This window comes from Coffea arabica, chromosome 2e (genome assembly GCF_036785885.1).
Source record: "Coffea arabica cultivar ET-39 chromosome 2e, Coffea Arabica ET-39 HiFi, whole genome shotgun sequence".
Classification (NCBI taxonomy): Eukaryota; Viridiplantae; Streptophyta; class Magnoliopsida; order Gentianales; family Rubiaceae; genus Coffea; species Coffea arabica.
The window spans coordinates 16,998,782-17,014,937 of record NC_092313.1 but is presented as its reverse complement, the minus strand read 5'-3'; the positions used below and the strand labels follow the sequence as shown (position 1 = coordinate 17,014,937).

General features: G+C 37.9%; 2 protein-coding genes across 2 annotated transcripts; one reads left to right on the top strand and one right to left on the bottom strand.

The window, feature by feature from the left end:
* Positions 1-2,762: 2,762 nt before the first annotated feature.
* LOC113731352 (protein JINGUBANG-like) lies at positions 2,763-4,745 on the bottom strand. Its single transcript, XM_027256568.2, has one exon. It carries the CDS (start codon positions 4,549-4,551, stop codon positions 3,076-3,078), a length of 1,476 nt encoding a protein of 491 aa, XP_027112369.1. The 5' UTR covers positions 4,552-4,745; the 3' UTR covers positions 2,763-3,075.
* Positions 4,746-12,112: 7,367 nt separating this feature from the next.
* Positions 12,113-16,026, top strand: LOC113731351 (uncharacterized). The gene is made up of 7 exons (XM_072079407.1): positions 12,113-12,319; positions 12,421-12,586; positions 12,763-12,821; positions 13,155-13,273; positions 14,133-14,367; positions 15,211-15,334; positions 15,610-16,026. The coding sequence occupies exons 1-7, from the start codon at positions 12,260-12,262 to the stop codon at positions 15,687-15,689; spliced, it is 843 nt and encodes a 280-aa protein (XP_071935508.1). The 5' UTR covers positions 12,113-12,259; the 3' UTR covers positions 15,690-16,026.
* Positions 16,027-16,156: the final 130 nt, after the last annotated feature.

Below are 16,156 nucleotides of genomic sequence, written 5' to 3'. Positions count from 1 at the left end.
GCATCTAAAACTACTAGTGTGAAAAATGTATTACACTCTCAGTGCATAAAAGGTGAATCGGAAAAAAAAATATTCTCAATAATCTTTTAACCAAAAACAGTCTGCATTTTTTTCAAAGAAAAAAGAGAACCATCCGCATTATTTCTAATAATAGCATTTGGATATCAAATTTTTTCAAATAACACTTTGCTTGCATCATAAATACATTTTCCAATCCACCTTTTATATTCCAACTATCTTTTTATCTCATATGCGTACATTATATCACAAAAAAGTACTACAGTAATATTTCAAAATAATATTTCAAATAATACTCTATTGTCTCTGTCCAAATAAACCAGTATGTTCACATTAGCATATTTTTGCTGGTTTGATGGTCACTTCTTTGTGCTAATATTTATAACCCGTGGAGTATGATTATATTGTTAATTAAAAGAGTAAATCATTATTATGGTGCATGCAGAACTTGCTCATATTATATTACGGCAGTTATATATGTCGTCCGGCAGCCTTTTCTTTTGTTTTTTTTTTTTTTTGGTTTGGTGGATGAGAAAAATTATATATTAATTGGGCGTACCAGTGTGGTGATGGTAACAAAAATCAGTCTTCAGCGCAATGTTTTTGACATCCTCTATGTTTCCATTTTTGTTAGCTAAAATTAAAGGATACTACGTGCTTGTCGGGTAATGGGGCTGTTACTTAGACTCGTTCAGTCCAACTTTCGAAATCGGCCTAACAAGTTTCATTTGACTCCCCATTTCCAGATGAAATACTAATTTATTTCTAATCCCATGCATGTGTCTAAAATGGAACTTGTGACCCGGTCTGCCTCCACTTTGGTGCTGTAGTAAAACCCGCGAAGACGGGGGAAGAGTGAATGGAAAATGGTGTCCGACTTTTTGATTTTTGAAGCTTAGACTCGGTCAGCATTTTCTGCTCGCTTCTGGAATTTCGTGGAAGTTAATAATTATCGTCAGTCTCAACAACGTTTTAAGTAATCTCTGAAGTTCTGAACAAACATTTTACGTAGAAATATTATGCACTTTGCATTTGTTTCTATTTCTTTGGAAGAACAGGAGGAATATGATGAATCCTCGTTGATCTTTGAGGGGTTCTAAGGCTATGCATTTGGGCAACTGGAAAACACTTCTGTAGATGAACAAAGCTAGCTACTATTTGGTTCAATGACATCTGTGGGTGTTGAGCTAAGCTAATTGGCTTACCTAGCTTATTCATATTTAATTAAAAAAAAATGTTATTTACACTTTCATTATTTGTTGTATCGTCCAGTCTAATAAATGAAAACTATTATATGATTAAACTAATAGTGAGGGTGTAAAATGTGAACAATAAAAATAAAAATGCAAATAACATTCCCCTAACATGTTCAGCGAGGTGAGACTGAAATTGGTTCGACCGCCTGTAATCTGGAAAACAAATTGAACTCGGTGTATGGGCCTTGAGACCAAAACCGCTTATATGAACTAGTACTTGGGTCGTAGGTAGCTGACATACGGGCTTCACTTGACTACCCAACGTTTGATTTCACAGCCCAAATGTCATATCATCCGGTACCGAAATCAATAGGACTACTTCAGTTTATCACCCAAAAAGGACACGGACTAGTTCTTTTCAGACAGGTGCTATGTCGTGATGTTTAGTTTTTGCCAGACATTTTAGCTGAAGAGGTGGCAACATTTTGAAACTGTTCAGTTTCAAACAAACATTAGTTGTCTTTCTCCTAAAAATAAATACTATACTAATAATAATAATAAATGGCATTAGTGTTGGAGTACTTTTTAGTCGATACAAAAATTGTATGTGTGTGATTATTAGTAATTTTTTGGTGGCATAATATGTGGGCATAAATGTTACTAATCCTTGACTCTTGAAGACTAACAGAATCACCAAATATAAATAAGATTTACAAGTTGACTTTAGATAGGCTGGCCCCCCGTTAAAGCTTTGGAATTTTGGCTAAAAGCCTTCAAATTTCAAACCTTGTGTGTAATTGAACTTTGAAAACTGTAGATCTGCATGCCATTTTTTTGAACAATGCAACGACTAGTGGTTAAGTTTTTTGGTTCTCTTTTTTCATGTCCCCCTTAATCTGTTCAAGTTCAAAATGAAAACCAGCTTCGCATCATAAGCTTATCGATGTAATGCAACTGCAGCATCTGGAATTTATTTTTCTTGGGAAGCAAGTGGTCAAGAATCTTCAACTAAAGAGAGAGTTTCACGGACATAAAGCAAAGAGAAAGTCGACCCTAGAACTGAAATCAAAGCAAAATGAAGATCATAATGGAGGCTATTGAACCAAAAATCCCACCATCTCAAACTACGCTTAGTCAATTGTGGGGCAGAGAATTAATCTAGTTTGATTCAAGGCTCGTTCCATTCTAAAAAGTATCAGCTTGCAGTCTCAAACTGATTCAATTTGTTTGATTGCTTTTTAGGTAAAGATAACTTATAATAAAAGTACGTGTTAGAATTTGACAAGATCGCTATGCCACTGATAAATTGCATGATTCTCTGTATAAATTGTTACTGGATTCTTCTCGTACCTACAACTAAACAGTGCCTGAAAACATGTCTATCGCCGCCTGCTCAAAATTCATCAGATGGAGTGATTCTAATGGCACTCTATCTCATGAAATCAAGCCGTTTAACAGTTAATAAAGTGTGTACGTCAGCAACAACCCGCTAGAATTCATAATAAGAACGCAAAATATAAACTACGCTTAGCCATTCGCTGCCAGCTCTAAAAACCGAAGAAATCAAATTTCTGTAACACTTTTCTTTTCCTTTTGATGCAAATGGAAAAATGAAGAAATGAAGAATTACATGTCTCCTAAAGAAGAAAGGTGTATGTATATACAAGTTAGTAATTTGATTGACGAACTGTTTTAACCCTTGATAAATAATTACGGTATGGTAATTGGAAACTTTTTCTTTAGGTATTTCATCCTCACCTCCCGCTCCACGACCGTTTTGTCGCCATCTAGGACCGCTTCAAGAAGTCAACTCCGAACCCGACAATAGCGGAGGCGCGTGCTTTTCATTCTCTTTTCGTTCTCACATCCCTTCCAACTTCTTCAAGTTCGCCGCCTTCTCGAACACTCTCCAGACCTTGACGGAATTGTCCAAACTCCCACTGTATAACATCCACCGCTGATCAGACGCATCGCAATCACCGTCTTCCTTCCCAACGGCCAAGCACTTCACGGGCCCATTGTGTCCAGTCAACACAGAAATACATGTGTGGATCCCACCTTCCTCTCGCCTCCACACACAAATACTCCTATCCGCGGAGCCGCTAAACACCAAATTCCCAGCCGCTGCCAAGCACAGCACGGCCATTTTGTGGCCCCTCAGCAACCCGCCGTGGGAAATGAAATGCTTTTCACGTTCCCAAAAATTAACCAAGCCGTCTGAGGAACCCGCGTAAACCGCTGCCGCCTTCCCGTTGAACGCCAACGACGTCACGGCGTACTCCTGTTTCAACAATGTCTCCACAAGAACATGCTGCGTTGAGCTTCCCACCAATTCTCTCCTCCAAGCTTTCACCGTTCCGTCGGCCGAGCCCGTGAATACCAACCCGTCGACCCCGATGACGACGGAGTTCACCGCATCGTCGTGGGCGTTAATGGACTCTATGCATTTAGAGTCCGAAAGTCTCCAAACCTTCAAGGTTTTATCCCAGGAACCCGAATACAGTAACCCTCCTTCTACGTCCACGGCCATGCATGAAATAGCATCGTAGTGTTTAATCCAAGGAACGTTTCGATGCCTTCTTACCTCAACGTAGTTCTTGGGATTGATGGAGGTCTTGAAATAGTCGGTGGTGGTAGGTAAACTACCAACACGTCGGTATCCTTTCTTTCTGAACCCGGAGAGTTTCCAGACGCGGATTTTACCATCCTGGTGGCCAGTGAATATCCTATCCCTCGCTACGACAATGGCCTTTACCAAGCCACTGTTGGACTTGAAGCCCGCAAAATCTCTGAGATTCTTCCATACCCTTATGTTCTTGCTGTCAGAACCCGTGTACAGCAAGTCTCCGAAAGTGGCTAACGAATATACGTGACCTTCCTCTCGAACAAGGGAGCCGATAAGGCTGTTGTGGATGGCGTAGGCGCCGCTGCTGTCTTCGATTGAATGATCAAGAGGTGGATAAGGCCGCTGTATCCAAGGGGACTTGGTGAAAGGAGAGGGTTGGTTCCATGGTGACAAATAATAGGGAGACGCGGCTCCGCTGCTGGGAGCCGGAGACATGTTAGGGTAGCGAGCGCTTGGAACGGTGGCACTGCTGTTGCTGGCCGAGCAATCGTTGTTATTGTCATCCTCATCTTCTTGATTGCTGAAAATAGTTGGATCGGAGTACAAGAGAGTGCGAAATTTTTGTCTTTGCACAGTCTTTTTCTCCTTAAACAACGTACCACCATTGCTTTTTTTAACTTTTGTCATCTTTTTGAAACAAGACGGCAGAAAGTGGAGATTTGGCTCAAGCGTGAAGCGAAATTTAAGCTTGTTTTGTTTTGTCAAGGACATAAATTTTGGTCGACACTCTTCTTTTTTTGTATTTTTTCTGGTGGGATTTTTTTTTGTTTTTGGAGGAAGGGGGGGGGGTGTTGGGGAGGAAGCGTAGAGGTTGGATACAGGGTTGTTTGCTTAAATTGTGAGAATCTATAAAAAGAAAAAAGATGCTCGTAGTTTACTGGAGGAAGATGAAGGGCCACGGGAGTATATATATGTGTGTATATATAAATGTAAGTACGTGAGGTTGGAACTGCAGTGGAAGCATTAGTAGGTTTAGCGAGGAGGTGAATGAGGGACACGTGGTGAAATGATACGTGAGGTTTACGCAGGAGAAAGGTTCTTAGTGTATTACTATATATATATGACTAGGACAAAATGGAAAAAGGGCAAATGCCATGTACTGGGGAAACGACAAATATGGCCTTAATTCTTTGTATCCTGACTTGCAACGATTGTTTGCTACAATGTGTTATTTGTCATATGATTTTTCTTTTTGGAGGATTATTTGTCATATGGTTTATAACGTGGATTGCCATTGTTGGAAGGATTATTACTTACAAGGAAGTTTGCTGCGTGAGTTTATACGAATACTTTGTCGTGCATAGAGTTATAATTGACTCGAGTTGCTCGTAATATGATTATAATATCGATTGCCACTCTTGGAAAGATTATCACTTACACGAAAGTTTGCTACGTGAGTTTATATGAGTACTTTGTTGTGCATAGGGTTACAATTGACTCGAACTCTCATGAACTCAACTTGCGTTCAGTCAACACAGAACTTGAGTAGAGTGCTAATATATATGAGTCGAACTTGAGCAGTCATTTGTTAGGATCGATTGCTCGACGAGCCGCTCGAGTTGATGTGAAATTATAAAAATATCTCTAAATCAATTCAAATTGAACTGATTTCAATCTTTTCGCGAGTCAGAATGTCGAGCGAGACTAGATCTAACATCTTGAATTGACTTCAAGTCAAGCTCACGAGCCAAAAAACGAGTCGAGCTCGAACTTTCCTTTTCCTAATTCGAGTAGAGCTCGAGCTTCATTTTTTCGCCTTGACGAGCTCAAATTTGCACATTAACAAGTCCAGCTCGACTCAATAAAATGAAGATTCGATTCGACTCGTCTCGTTTATAGCCCTAACTTGTGCGTTGAGTTGATAATTTCATAATTTGAACATCGGTGTTTGAGAGTTTTGACTTCTTCTCACAAGTCATGTTTGTCACGCTTTGTACATTTATGGAAGATTCAATTCGTCATTTGGTTTCCCATTTGGCTACTAATATTAGCTTTGTCCGACCAAAAAGTCTATCAGACATTAGGTTAGGATTAACTGATCCTGGCCGCGGTCTGACAGGATCACAACAAACAAGCCGAAGAAAAATGAATCAATAGCTTCATCAAGCTTCGAAATTTCAAAGCGCCTGAACAATTGCAAGACTAATTTTTGGCGAAATAGTTTGGAGTTCAAATAATTGACTTTGCAATTATGACGGTTGAACTACAGTTCCTTGCAATTGACCGTGCAAGTCTCCGTTACTATACCCATTGGCCAAGACAAATTTCTTCACGTCAAATCTTTCCATAGCGCTTGAACCGCCGTACATGAGCAAATTAAATCCAAAATTAGTGTAATTTCATGAAATACAATTTACAAAAACAAAAAAAAAAACCAATCTTTTTACTAGCTATTCCCTTTTTGTTAATGACTCTCCACTTCCTTCATGTGCTTTTGCCAAAAAAAAAAATGTAGTGCAACTAACAATAATTAAAGTACCATTAAGAAGGCTAAAAAAGAGAAAAATTTTTTTAAGCTTTCTACGAACTCATTTTTTAATTTTTTTTACTTTATATATATATCAAAATATTATAATATTTTTTTAAAATAAAAATTCTAGAAAATAGTAATCCAAACGGGTTGGATGCATTAGCCAGCCAATAGCAGACAATATTGTGATTGGTTTTGTGCATTAACAATGACCTTCCAGAAGCAATGTTGCAGATATTGAGTGTGTTTGGATTGTAAGTTATTTGAAATATTTTTACTGTAGCACTTTTTGTGATGTGATGTATGTGAGATAAAAAGATAATTGGGAAGATAAAAGGGTGTATTGGAAATTGTAATGGTGATGTCAGCAAATATATTTGGCCAAACACTCATTATTACCAGTTAACTCTTGTAGCTGTACATACGGTGTATTAATGCACGACGAAATAATCCTACTACTACACAAATTAAAGAACATGATAAGCTGTGGGAAAGGGAACGAAGAGAGGGGAGCAGATTAGCGAAAATGTCAACGTACCAAATCTGAGGGTAACCTACTGCTCAAAGGACAGGTAGAAAAGTGAGAATGACTTCCAAAAAGTCAGGCTGGCCGCCACGTATTCCAATTAGAAGAAGCCAATTGGCTGACAGCTGTTCGGTCGCTGACACCTACTCACGTACGTAAGTCCCCCTTAATAGGAGAGGTGGGGGAGAGCGCCGGTCAAATTGCAAAATGATGGGGTGGCGCGTGCTTCCTCCTTCTGGGAAAATTAGAGGGCACATGCGTCAGCGTGACCCAATTGTTGCAGCCCCGCCACATGTCAAAACTCAAGACACGCCGCGAACAAACAGGATAATAATAAAATGCATGCATCTCTCTATTTTACTGCTATTACTAGAATTCTAGTAAACTGCTAAGTGCTAAATAAATACACTCTCTTTCCGCTCGAAATTTTTTCGTCAGATTTCGAAATTCCAACATTTTAAGAGTAATAAATTGAATTGTGGATTATTCTGAATTTGTTCTTTAAAATTTAAATTTGAATCTGGTATGAAACAAAAGCAAAAGCAGAGGTAATATTGGAAAGAAATTAATGATAAAAGAAAACTGACTTTAAATTTGATAGATTACAAATATTTCTCAATATTTTAAAATAAAAGGCATATCACTTTCAATAGCAGCAAATGAGTTATAAAAACGCACGAAAAATGACATGCATGCATCTCTATTTTGTAACTACTAAAATTGTACCACGAAATGATAAACACACGCGATGATGACATGCGTGCATCTCTATTTTACTGCCACTGAAATTCTACTACTCAATCACAAACACGCACAATAATAACATGCTTGCATCTCTATTTCACTACACGCCAAATAATTCGTCGTTAACCAAAACGTGCATGTTATGCGAAAACTGTGTTCAGCCATGCAGCACGACTCAAGGATAAACCATACTTGAATCACTTCAATTTAATAAGAGATTATTCAAATTTTATTTGTCAACTAGTCAAGCCAAAACTTGTACGATATTGTTTGATGTTGGATAAACTTTTAAGTTGAACTTGAGTTTAGTTCCAGTAGTGTAAGATTGAATTTTACATGTAAACATTTCAAATTACTCGAGAGATCGGCTTGAATTCAGTTCAACCAAAGTTTATTTGAATTCGATTCAACAAATAAACAAGTCAAATTTAAACAAAATTTTAAACAAGTCAAATTTATTTGAGTGTTTGATGTGATCAAACTCGTTTATACCCTTGTACTGTACTATAGGGGCGGGGTATCTCAAGTGATAAGAAAATTTCTTTTCGTTGGAGTCTACTACAATCTTTGGTTTTTCTTGTAAACACTTCATATAATTAAGCTTCATATAATTAAGAAACTTTAACCACATAGCCCGTCAACCTTGTTCTGGCTTCATCAGTAACTTTTATTTTCTTCCTCTCATCAAATGTGCCCTCAATTAATTCCTAGCTCATAATTGAACTATGTATTCTTCAAATTCTAAATACTTTACTCGTCTTATCTAAATACGATTTCCCATAAGCATCGATCCTACTCCAGGTGTCACTTAATATATACATTTGTTGCAGTTCCCTTTCTATTGTAAAATTTGCTTCTGATATATCACAGCTGGTAAGTAGGAAGCAATACTAGTTTATTGCAAGTTGCGACTTGTAATTGCCAGCCCCATTAAAGTTTCAACGACATTGTGGACGAGAGCTATTGACTTTGAGAATTAAAAATCACATCATAACTCAAGATCTTAGCCGGCCCACGTACGTTGCTGATTTGAGTTGACGCAATATATCTAAGCGTCGTTTCTTCCTTCTTCCAATTGTCAGATCCTTTTTTGTAAAATAAATATTAGCAGCAAGCTTATTATCAGTTGGATAATGATTGAGATTTCTTGGTTGCATCTGAAATCCTGAGTGAAGATTATACGTACAATATTTTTTGTCAGCTACATATTGTCAACTTGTTGGGTGACATTGATCATCAAATCACAACACATAATTGCTTGCGTAGGTGCGCGTGCTTTGAATTTGCTTCCTGTTATCTGATTCAGATAAGAATCACGAACTGATTTTTTTTTTTTTTTTTTGGTTTCGTTTTTGTTTATTATATGAATGGTACAACTTTATAATTAAATATGACTAGCTTCAACAGTATAGCTAGTATGTGTCAAGCATTTCGTGTCTGATGATGACACATTAAGGTATACAAATATCTTTAGAGATCGATGATGCATTTTAGTCAGTGTATAAAAAAAACTTTAAGCACCATTGAAAAGAATACACACCACATAGTTTCTTTCTTAAAGTAGATAACTTTTTAAGATCTTGGTACGTAAAGGAAATACTAATAGACTATATATAGTTACTTGACGGGATCATGTCCTCCAAGGTTAATACACGTTTCCTTGAAGTCTAGCTATCAACAATGCTGTTTCCGATAAATCGGGTTTATGTGCCGGGTTTGCAGAGGCAGCACCTTCATCGGAAATAAGAAATGTAAACGAGAGCAAGTATGAAAGCTTTGCATCATCAGCCGCCGCCCAAGAAAAAAAGGAAAAGAACACAAACGATAAGGTCGAACAAAAGCAAAACTGATCAGCCTACGATAAACATGGTAGCGTAGTTGATGTAAATTCCGACTAGTTAGTTTGACTTTCGCCTGCAACAAAGAATTTAACGCTGCCTGTGTAAACCCTGAAAATTACTTTGATGATCAGGTGCACTTCGCAACCTAGCTCGATTTGACTTTCATTACCAAAAAAAAATTAAACACTTTTGTTTCTTTAATCCTTTTTCTTCCCAAATTGCATACAACTACCTTACTGTGTAAGGTAGGAACCTTGAAGATTAAAATGATTGAGGGAAATCCAAAGTTGAGGAAGCATAACAATATGCCGACTGGATTCATAGAGTAGTCTGGGCAACCCAAAAATGCCATGTCGTTCGTGATCTCCGGCCCGTAAAACTCCAATTTGAAAATAAAGCTGTAAGTAGTGTTGATTAAAGGAAATCGTGAGCGTATAAAATCGTTGAAATCGAAACCATGCACGAGAAGTGAACTACTATTATTATTTTGGTTCAAGGGAGACTCTATATGTCTTATGAGGCGAAGGGAAAATTAAAGGGGAGGATTTAACCGCTAAAACGTCCTTAGCATTAATCAAGTTGAGTCCTTGGCCTTTCTTTTTTGGGAACGCAGGACAAAAGCTTCAGCCGAGACATAGAAATCAACCGACGAAGAAAATATAGCAGCCGTCACTTTTCTTTCTTTGGAGAAAAAACGAGAAGGGAGAGAAAATATAGCAGCCGTCACTTTTCTTTCAGTTTTTGGATTTCCTCTTCGTCTGATAACACCCTTTCAAACCCACTTCTTTGATAGTTGTAATATTTTTTAAATTATTTTATAGCAATTTAACTTGACTGATATTAGTGATATTATTGTCATCTAGATGTTCCAGATAGACCTGTGTATTTCCATTATTGTAATAGTGGAGATTTTTTGATTCTACCATGTCTCCTGATTTTCCTCAATTTGAATTTTTAATATAAAACTCTTGGTGTCTTGTATCTTTTATTTTTCCTATATTTTATTATTACTGTTGGCATTGTTACTTAGTGATTTGATTTATTCATATTTTAACTAGTATTTGAAAAAAAATAATAATTTATCCTGAGTTAAGTATGGTATCGTGTACCTGCACTGGTAGTTTTATGGATTGGTTTAATGTATATGATTTCAGGTGAGAGTAGATTTGTGATTCCAAGGTTTCCACGTGCAAAGCTAGTTTAATTACACGCACGGACAATAATTTGCTTCCATCCACGGACAATAGTAGTGAATGTGAATTTCTATCTCTTGACAGAAAAAAAAGTAGTGAATGTGAATTTGATGTTGATGACTGATGTGCAGTGTAGTGTAGTGTACGCCCGCGAATTTGATAGTGACTGCGAGCATGGAGATTGAATTCAACCACCGGAAGTTCCTGAATCATACATATATCCATCCTAATTCTAATTATACTCGTGAGAAAAATGAGAGGAGCAAGGTAGGAATGAATCATATATCCACTGCTACTGCTCATCACAGCCAACTGTATAAAGACTCTCATATCCAAACCAAAAGCAATCATAAAATTTGGTGTTCGATCTGGAAGAGGTCTGTCTGTCTGTGGTCAGGTCATTCGCGCTAATTTGATATAATCCAAAATTTCTGTCGATCTGGAATGATTGACCTTCCGAGAGATTTAGACATCCACTTTCGACTAAACATCATTCAGTAGTGCTGCTGGACCAGAATCCTGTGGCGCTAATTGTTAAGAGATTAATGGCTGCTATAACCTTTGGGCTACTCAGATGAGATGAGGCCGTTTGTCAAACTGGATGATCATGACATTTAGCCGCTTTTGGCACACAGCGAATCCAAAACCAATGCATGGGGTTGCATTCGCTCTTTGAACTCTCAAGCTGTGCTAAAAATTTTGATCTTATAAATGAATGTCTTGTTTGAGTTTTTAATCCGTACGTCACTCATGAAACAACACCAATTTTTCATCCAGTAGAAACTTTACCTGTGTAACCACCGGCTTTTGGGTTGGTGGTCATCACCAATGCATTAAAGTTTGGTGAGGTGAGAGGCAAGGGTTCACCAATTTGTTACATTAAAGTTGCTCTGTTTAAAAAATCCAAACGAAGTGCACCCGTCTAGTGGTTCAGTCCCTTCCGGATTACCTTGGATCTCTTTAGGTCCTTTCCCTCCCCCTAATATAGGATAATCTATTGTATTGACAAAAAAAAAAAAGAAACTTTATCTGTGTAAATAAATTATGAACAGTTAATTATTCTACTTAAAAACTCGCAATAATAGTCTTGCATCTTCCCATGGTCTCTTTAATTTCAATTAATATTCGAGAGAAAAAGATAAATATTGTACACACAAATTCAAAGAGGAAGAAAATAAGAAAAGACCGAATGCTCCTCTAAGTGTTTCTATACTACTACCGCGTTTGAGTACTAATAGCCAAACATCTGTTATAGCTTTTGAAATTTCCATTCAAATCCTACTATTACAAAATAGAAACATATTTGGGCCCGAGCATTAATTTGGGCTTCCGTCTTACTTATTCCAGATTTTCCCTGCGTTCTGCGAGGGGTTTTGGTTTGCAGAAGGCGGCCCATCTGACTTCGCCGATACCACAATATTAGGTTTTCATGAACAATGAAACGACGCCGTCCATATCTTACGAGAAATTTCCAGAAGAAATTTGGACTTGCGGAACAATCCTTCTTCTTCTTCAAGAACAGTGGGTTGGGGAGTTGTGTAGGAGAGCAGAGCTCACAGCTCTCAGAAGACCTCCTTGCTCCCATGTGCTCGTATGTGTAATTATTCGTACTACTCTTTGGACATTGAAGATACTACAATAACGGATGGAATTTTATGCAGAGGAAGGAAAAAAACTAGACGAAGCATGTTCTACTCTTGTATTGGTAATCAGTCATCTTCCCCTAGCTCCCAGGGTTTCATTTCAATTCCCTTTTAGATTTGACTTACTGATAATCTTTCCTTTTCTACAAAAAATGCTAACTAGCCGGCGCTGTCCGTCGGGAACGTCGGACAGTTGGCGGTGGACCTACTGATATCGTCATTGAGAGCTGAGAGAATCGGTTACTTTGACGATCCTAACGTTCTGCCCTGCGTCGGCAACAACGCTTATGCGCCTTCTCCTCCCGGCGATCTCTCCCTCCCTCTCGAAGGTCTCGTTCGCCGTTCCCTCTTATACTGAGTGCTGCATTTTCTATGCTCTTTGTCTTAAAATGGACGAGGAATTTGAGAATGAAAGTACTATTTATTTGCTACTTTTCTTCTGTCTACGTATTTTGTTTGGGTTATCTGCGAAGCAATTCCGACTATGACTGGTTTGAGTCTGCAGCTTTTGATTCGTCCTCCAACCGATTGACTCTTGTACAGCAGAGGTCTCCAGTTGTAAAGGTAATACGCGTTGAATTAATTTATTTGGGAAGAAGCAGATGAAATAGAGATGTTTATGAAGCGTAATTGTGCTCCTTTAGATGATGAACTAATCATTTTGAAGTGGGAGAGGAAAATGTAAAGAGCTTTTATAGGCAAAATTTTGGGAAAATTGCTTTGTGTTAATTTCGCACTTACACGGTACAAAATGTGCAGGAGCTTTGTAACTAGCGTCTGCGCAGTGTTGTTGGGCGTTTGCTGGCAAACTTTCTTTTGATCTCTTATTGTCCTTCTGCTTTATGATGGTCGTTAACCCTTTCAGACTGATTGAGTCCTAAACTGCTTATGGAACAGGGTATGATGGTTGAATTTGCTAAGAATCTGGCAAATGTTGCAGCCAGAAATGGAAAGAAGCATGTCATTGTCCTCTCCAGCTTGGATTTTAAGCAGTGGCAAAACATTGATATGTCAAGGTACTGATCAGTTAAGTCTTTGTTAATTAGTAACTCTAGTATGCGTCTGTCTCTGGATTTTCTAGACGAATTTGGAAGTTATCTATTTATTGCCATCCAGAGTCATTGGTATCCAATGCTTGGACATTCTTGGATTTGGTGACTAATTGTAGGATTTTGGAAATTATCAAAATCATATTACAAAAGAACTCTTCTCCTTAGATCACTTTTTCATGCTCTTGCCATGCATTTGCGTCCTCTTTTGCTTCCCATGTTTTCAATTTTAAGTAGCTTTGAAGGATTTCACGTACATGAATGCCCATATTAGCTATAACCGTAGAAGTTACTCATACAAATCCCAGCTTTTAGTGTGTTATGTCATTAAATTTGGCCAGATAAATCCTTCTTTCTTTCAAGGCCTCTAGTCTTTATATTCAACCTGATATAACAGTCTCCTCCACCCCTTGGGGGCATCTGTATTTTCCCGTTCTCATGTTCTTTGCAAAAGATATTTGAGGCATTCTTTGATTAGTTTATGGGATATTTTGATTGTTTATCTCCCCCTATCTCTCGTCTCATGTGCTTCCCTTGTGTCACTTCCTTTCTTTGGGGCCCATTCTTACTTCAAGCTTTTAATAATGATGAATAATTAGGAACTTATCAATCAGAATTCTTTGCCAGGCGGTTAGTAGATGTTTCACTTGCTCTTGATAAATGATCTTCAAATCTTGGTGACTGAACTGTAGAATATTGTCGTAGAGACAATTCTGCCTAAATGCATGTTTGAAGTGCTTTTGTCTATGGTTTATTTGCTCAAGGCTCAAGGATGCTTAGAAGCCAGAAGTAAACATTCCTATTGATCTCTCGTGCTTTACTGCAGTGGTTTGCAGATATATTACCTGTCTAGTTCCAGCACAGATGGGACAGATGAGGACTGTGAAAAACATGGATGGAAGAGACTACCGGAATATAATCCAGCTCACAAGAGGTGGGAATATCTTAGTTCCACTATTGAAGAAAATATTGTTCAAGATGATGATTTGCTCTTTGAGGATTTAAAAGAAGAAGATTACTATCCAAGTTTGCCTTTTGCAGCACTATTTTCTTGTTTTAAGGTAAAGAAATGCAGAACCATCATTCGAATGAGAATCGATTAACTTTCCTGACGTCTTTACGTGTTATAGCTTGGATTTGTTGTTATATTGAATTGTAGGTTGGTTTTTTTGAACTTATGGTAAAGGAAATTGGACAGTAAACAGCTCATGCATTTGATTTTAATGCTCCAGAAACGAAATGTTATCTCCAGTCTCCGCAAGATGATATCTATCTTAAAGGTTCACATATATTCTCTGGGTATTTTGTTTCTCATGTCACACAAACTAGTCGTTGATATGATATCATATAGTTTAGGGCCTCCTATGTCTCCATCAGTCAGCTAGCCACTATTTAACTTCAGAATTATTAACTGAACATAATTACCCTCCCAGTTTCTTTGGATCAGGAAAAATGTATAATGTAGGTGAAGAGATGTTATGGAATTTTGTTGATATGATATCATATAGTTTAGGGCCTCCTATGTCTCCATCAGTCAGCTAGCCACTATTCAACTTCAGAATTATTAACTGAACATAATTACCCTCCCAGTTTCTTTGGATCAGGAAAAATGTATAATGTAGGTGAAGAGATGTTATGGAATTTTGCTGCTCCTATCACTGCTTGCGATCCTTACTTTCCACCTCACAAACTTGAACCTAAGAAGAACTGCCTGAATGTTAGTTAAGTATCTAGATTATCAAAGGAGAGCAATCTGGAAGCCTTGGGGGGGACATCACTCTTTCAGCATATCTTTTCATTTTATTGATTAATATGGAGCTGTGCTGGTCCTTCATTGCCTTTGTCGTTTTGGATCTTTATGGGTGTAACTTTGTGTGATGAAAGTTTATGTTCTGTTGGGGTAGGCCAAAGGTTTAAAAGTGACTTGTTTACTTTGCTATTGCTCGGAGGGAGACAATATACCTGATGCTTTCCAATTGGCCGAGGCAGCGAGCAAAATCTTGATCCAAAGCCCGAATGATTTTGAAGGTGAGTTTGAAGATTGAAAGCAAGGCTTGCTTCATTTTATTGTTACATCTGTTTCATCAGTGGTGACTTATGCTAGTTAAGTCTGGCGCATTTCATTTCCTGTAAGAAAAGATGATAGATGGAATGCTATCTAATACTTCCTCGATTGTATTATAGGTAATTTTGGTGTTGAGATTATGTTTATTTATCAATGCCACTGCCAAGTTGCAACACTTACAAATGCTTTTCGTCTTGAGTATGCAATACTACTGACTTGGTTGACTTAATCTGTTCAGGTACTGGAAGTGGTAGATGGATTGTTCCCTTCTCATGGAAGAGCGTGTATGGACCACCCCCAGATACATCTCTGTTTTAGGCTGCTCCTGGGTAGTGTTGTCTATTGTTTTGATTTTATGTTGGGTGTCTTTACATGGGGCCTTGAGACTTACATGTCTTGGTATGCCGACTTGCTAATATCTTCTCTGCTTCTATATTTAGCTAGGCTGTCAGCTTCCTGTTTTCTTTCTTTAGAGGAGATGTAATTTCATTCCTGTCCGGCTGTCCCATACCAGTGTATCATCTTTCACCTCCAAAGTAGAAGCACTCTGCATAAATGGCTGCTTTAACGTTTTCCTCGGTACTGTACTGTATCTATATACATCTGAACCGAATATGCAATCGAAATTACTATAGTCAAGAGTTTGTAACAAGTATTCTAAACGGGTCATGTCCTGATGTTGGGTTATATACATTGAAGATGGAAATACACCAAACTTGGATGGTTTGACCTAAAAGTTGGAGAAATTTTATACCAAAAGAGAAACCCGAAAAGAATTTGGCTAT

What these genes read in the sequence shown, in the direction of transcription:
- LOC113731352 (XM_027256568.2), bottom strand. Translation starts at nt 4,551, where the DNA reads ATGTCCTTGACAAAACAAAACAAGCTTAAATTTCGCTTCACGCTTGAG.
- LOC113731351 (XM_072079407.1), top strand. Translation starts at nt 12,260, where the DNA reads ATGGAATTTTATGCAGAGGAAGGAAAAAAACTAGACGAAGCATGTTCT. An exon ending in CATGTTCTACTCTTGTATTG is followed by an intron (nt 12,320 to 12,420) that starts GTAATCAGTCAT and finishes AATGCTAACTAG; the next exon opens with CCGGCGCTGTCCGTCGGGAA. An exon ending in TCTCTCCCTCCCTCTCGAAG is followed by an intron (nt 12,587 to 12,762) that starts GTCTCGTTCGCC and finishes TTGAGTCTGCAG; the next exon opens with CTTTTGATTCGTCCTCCAAC.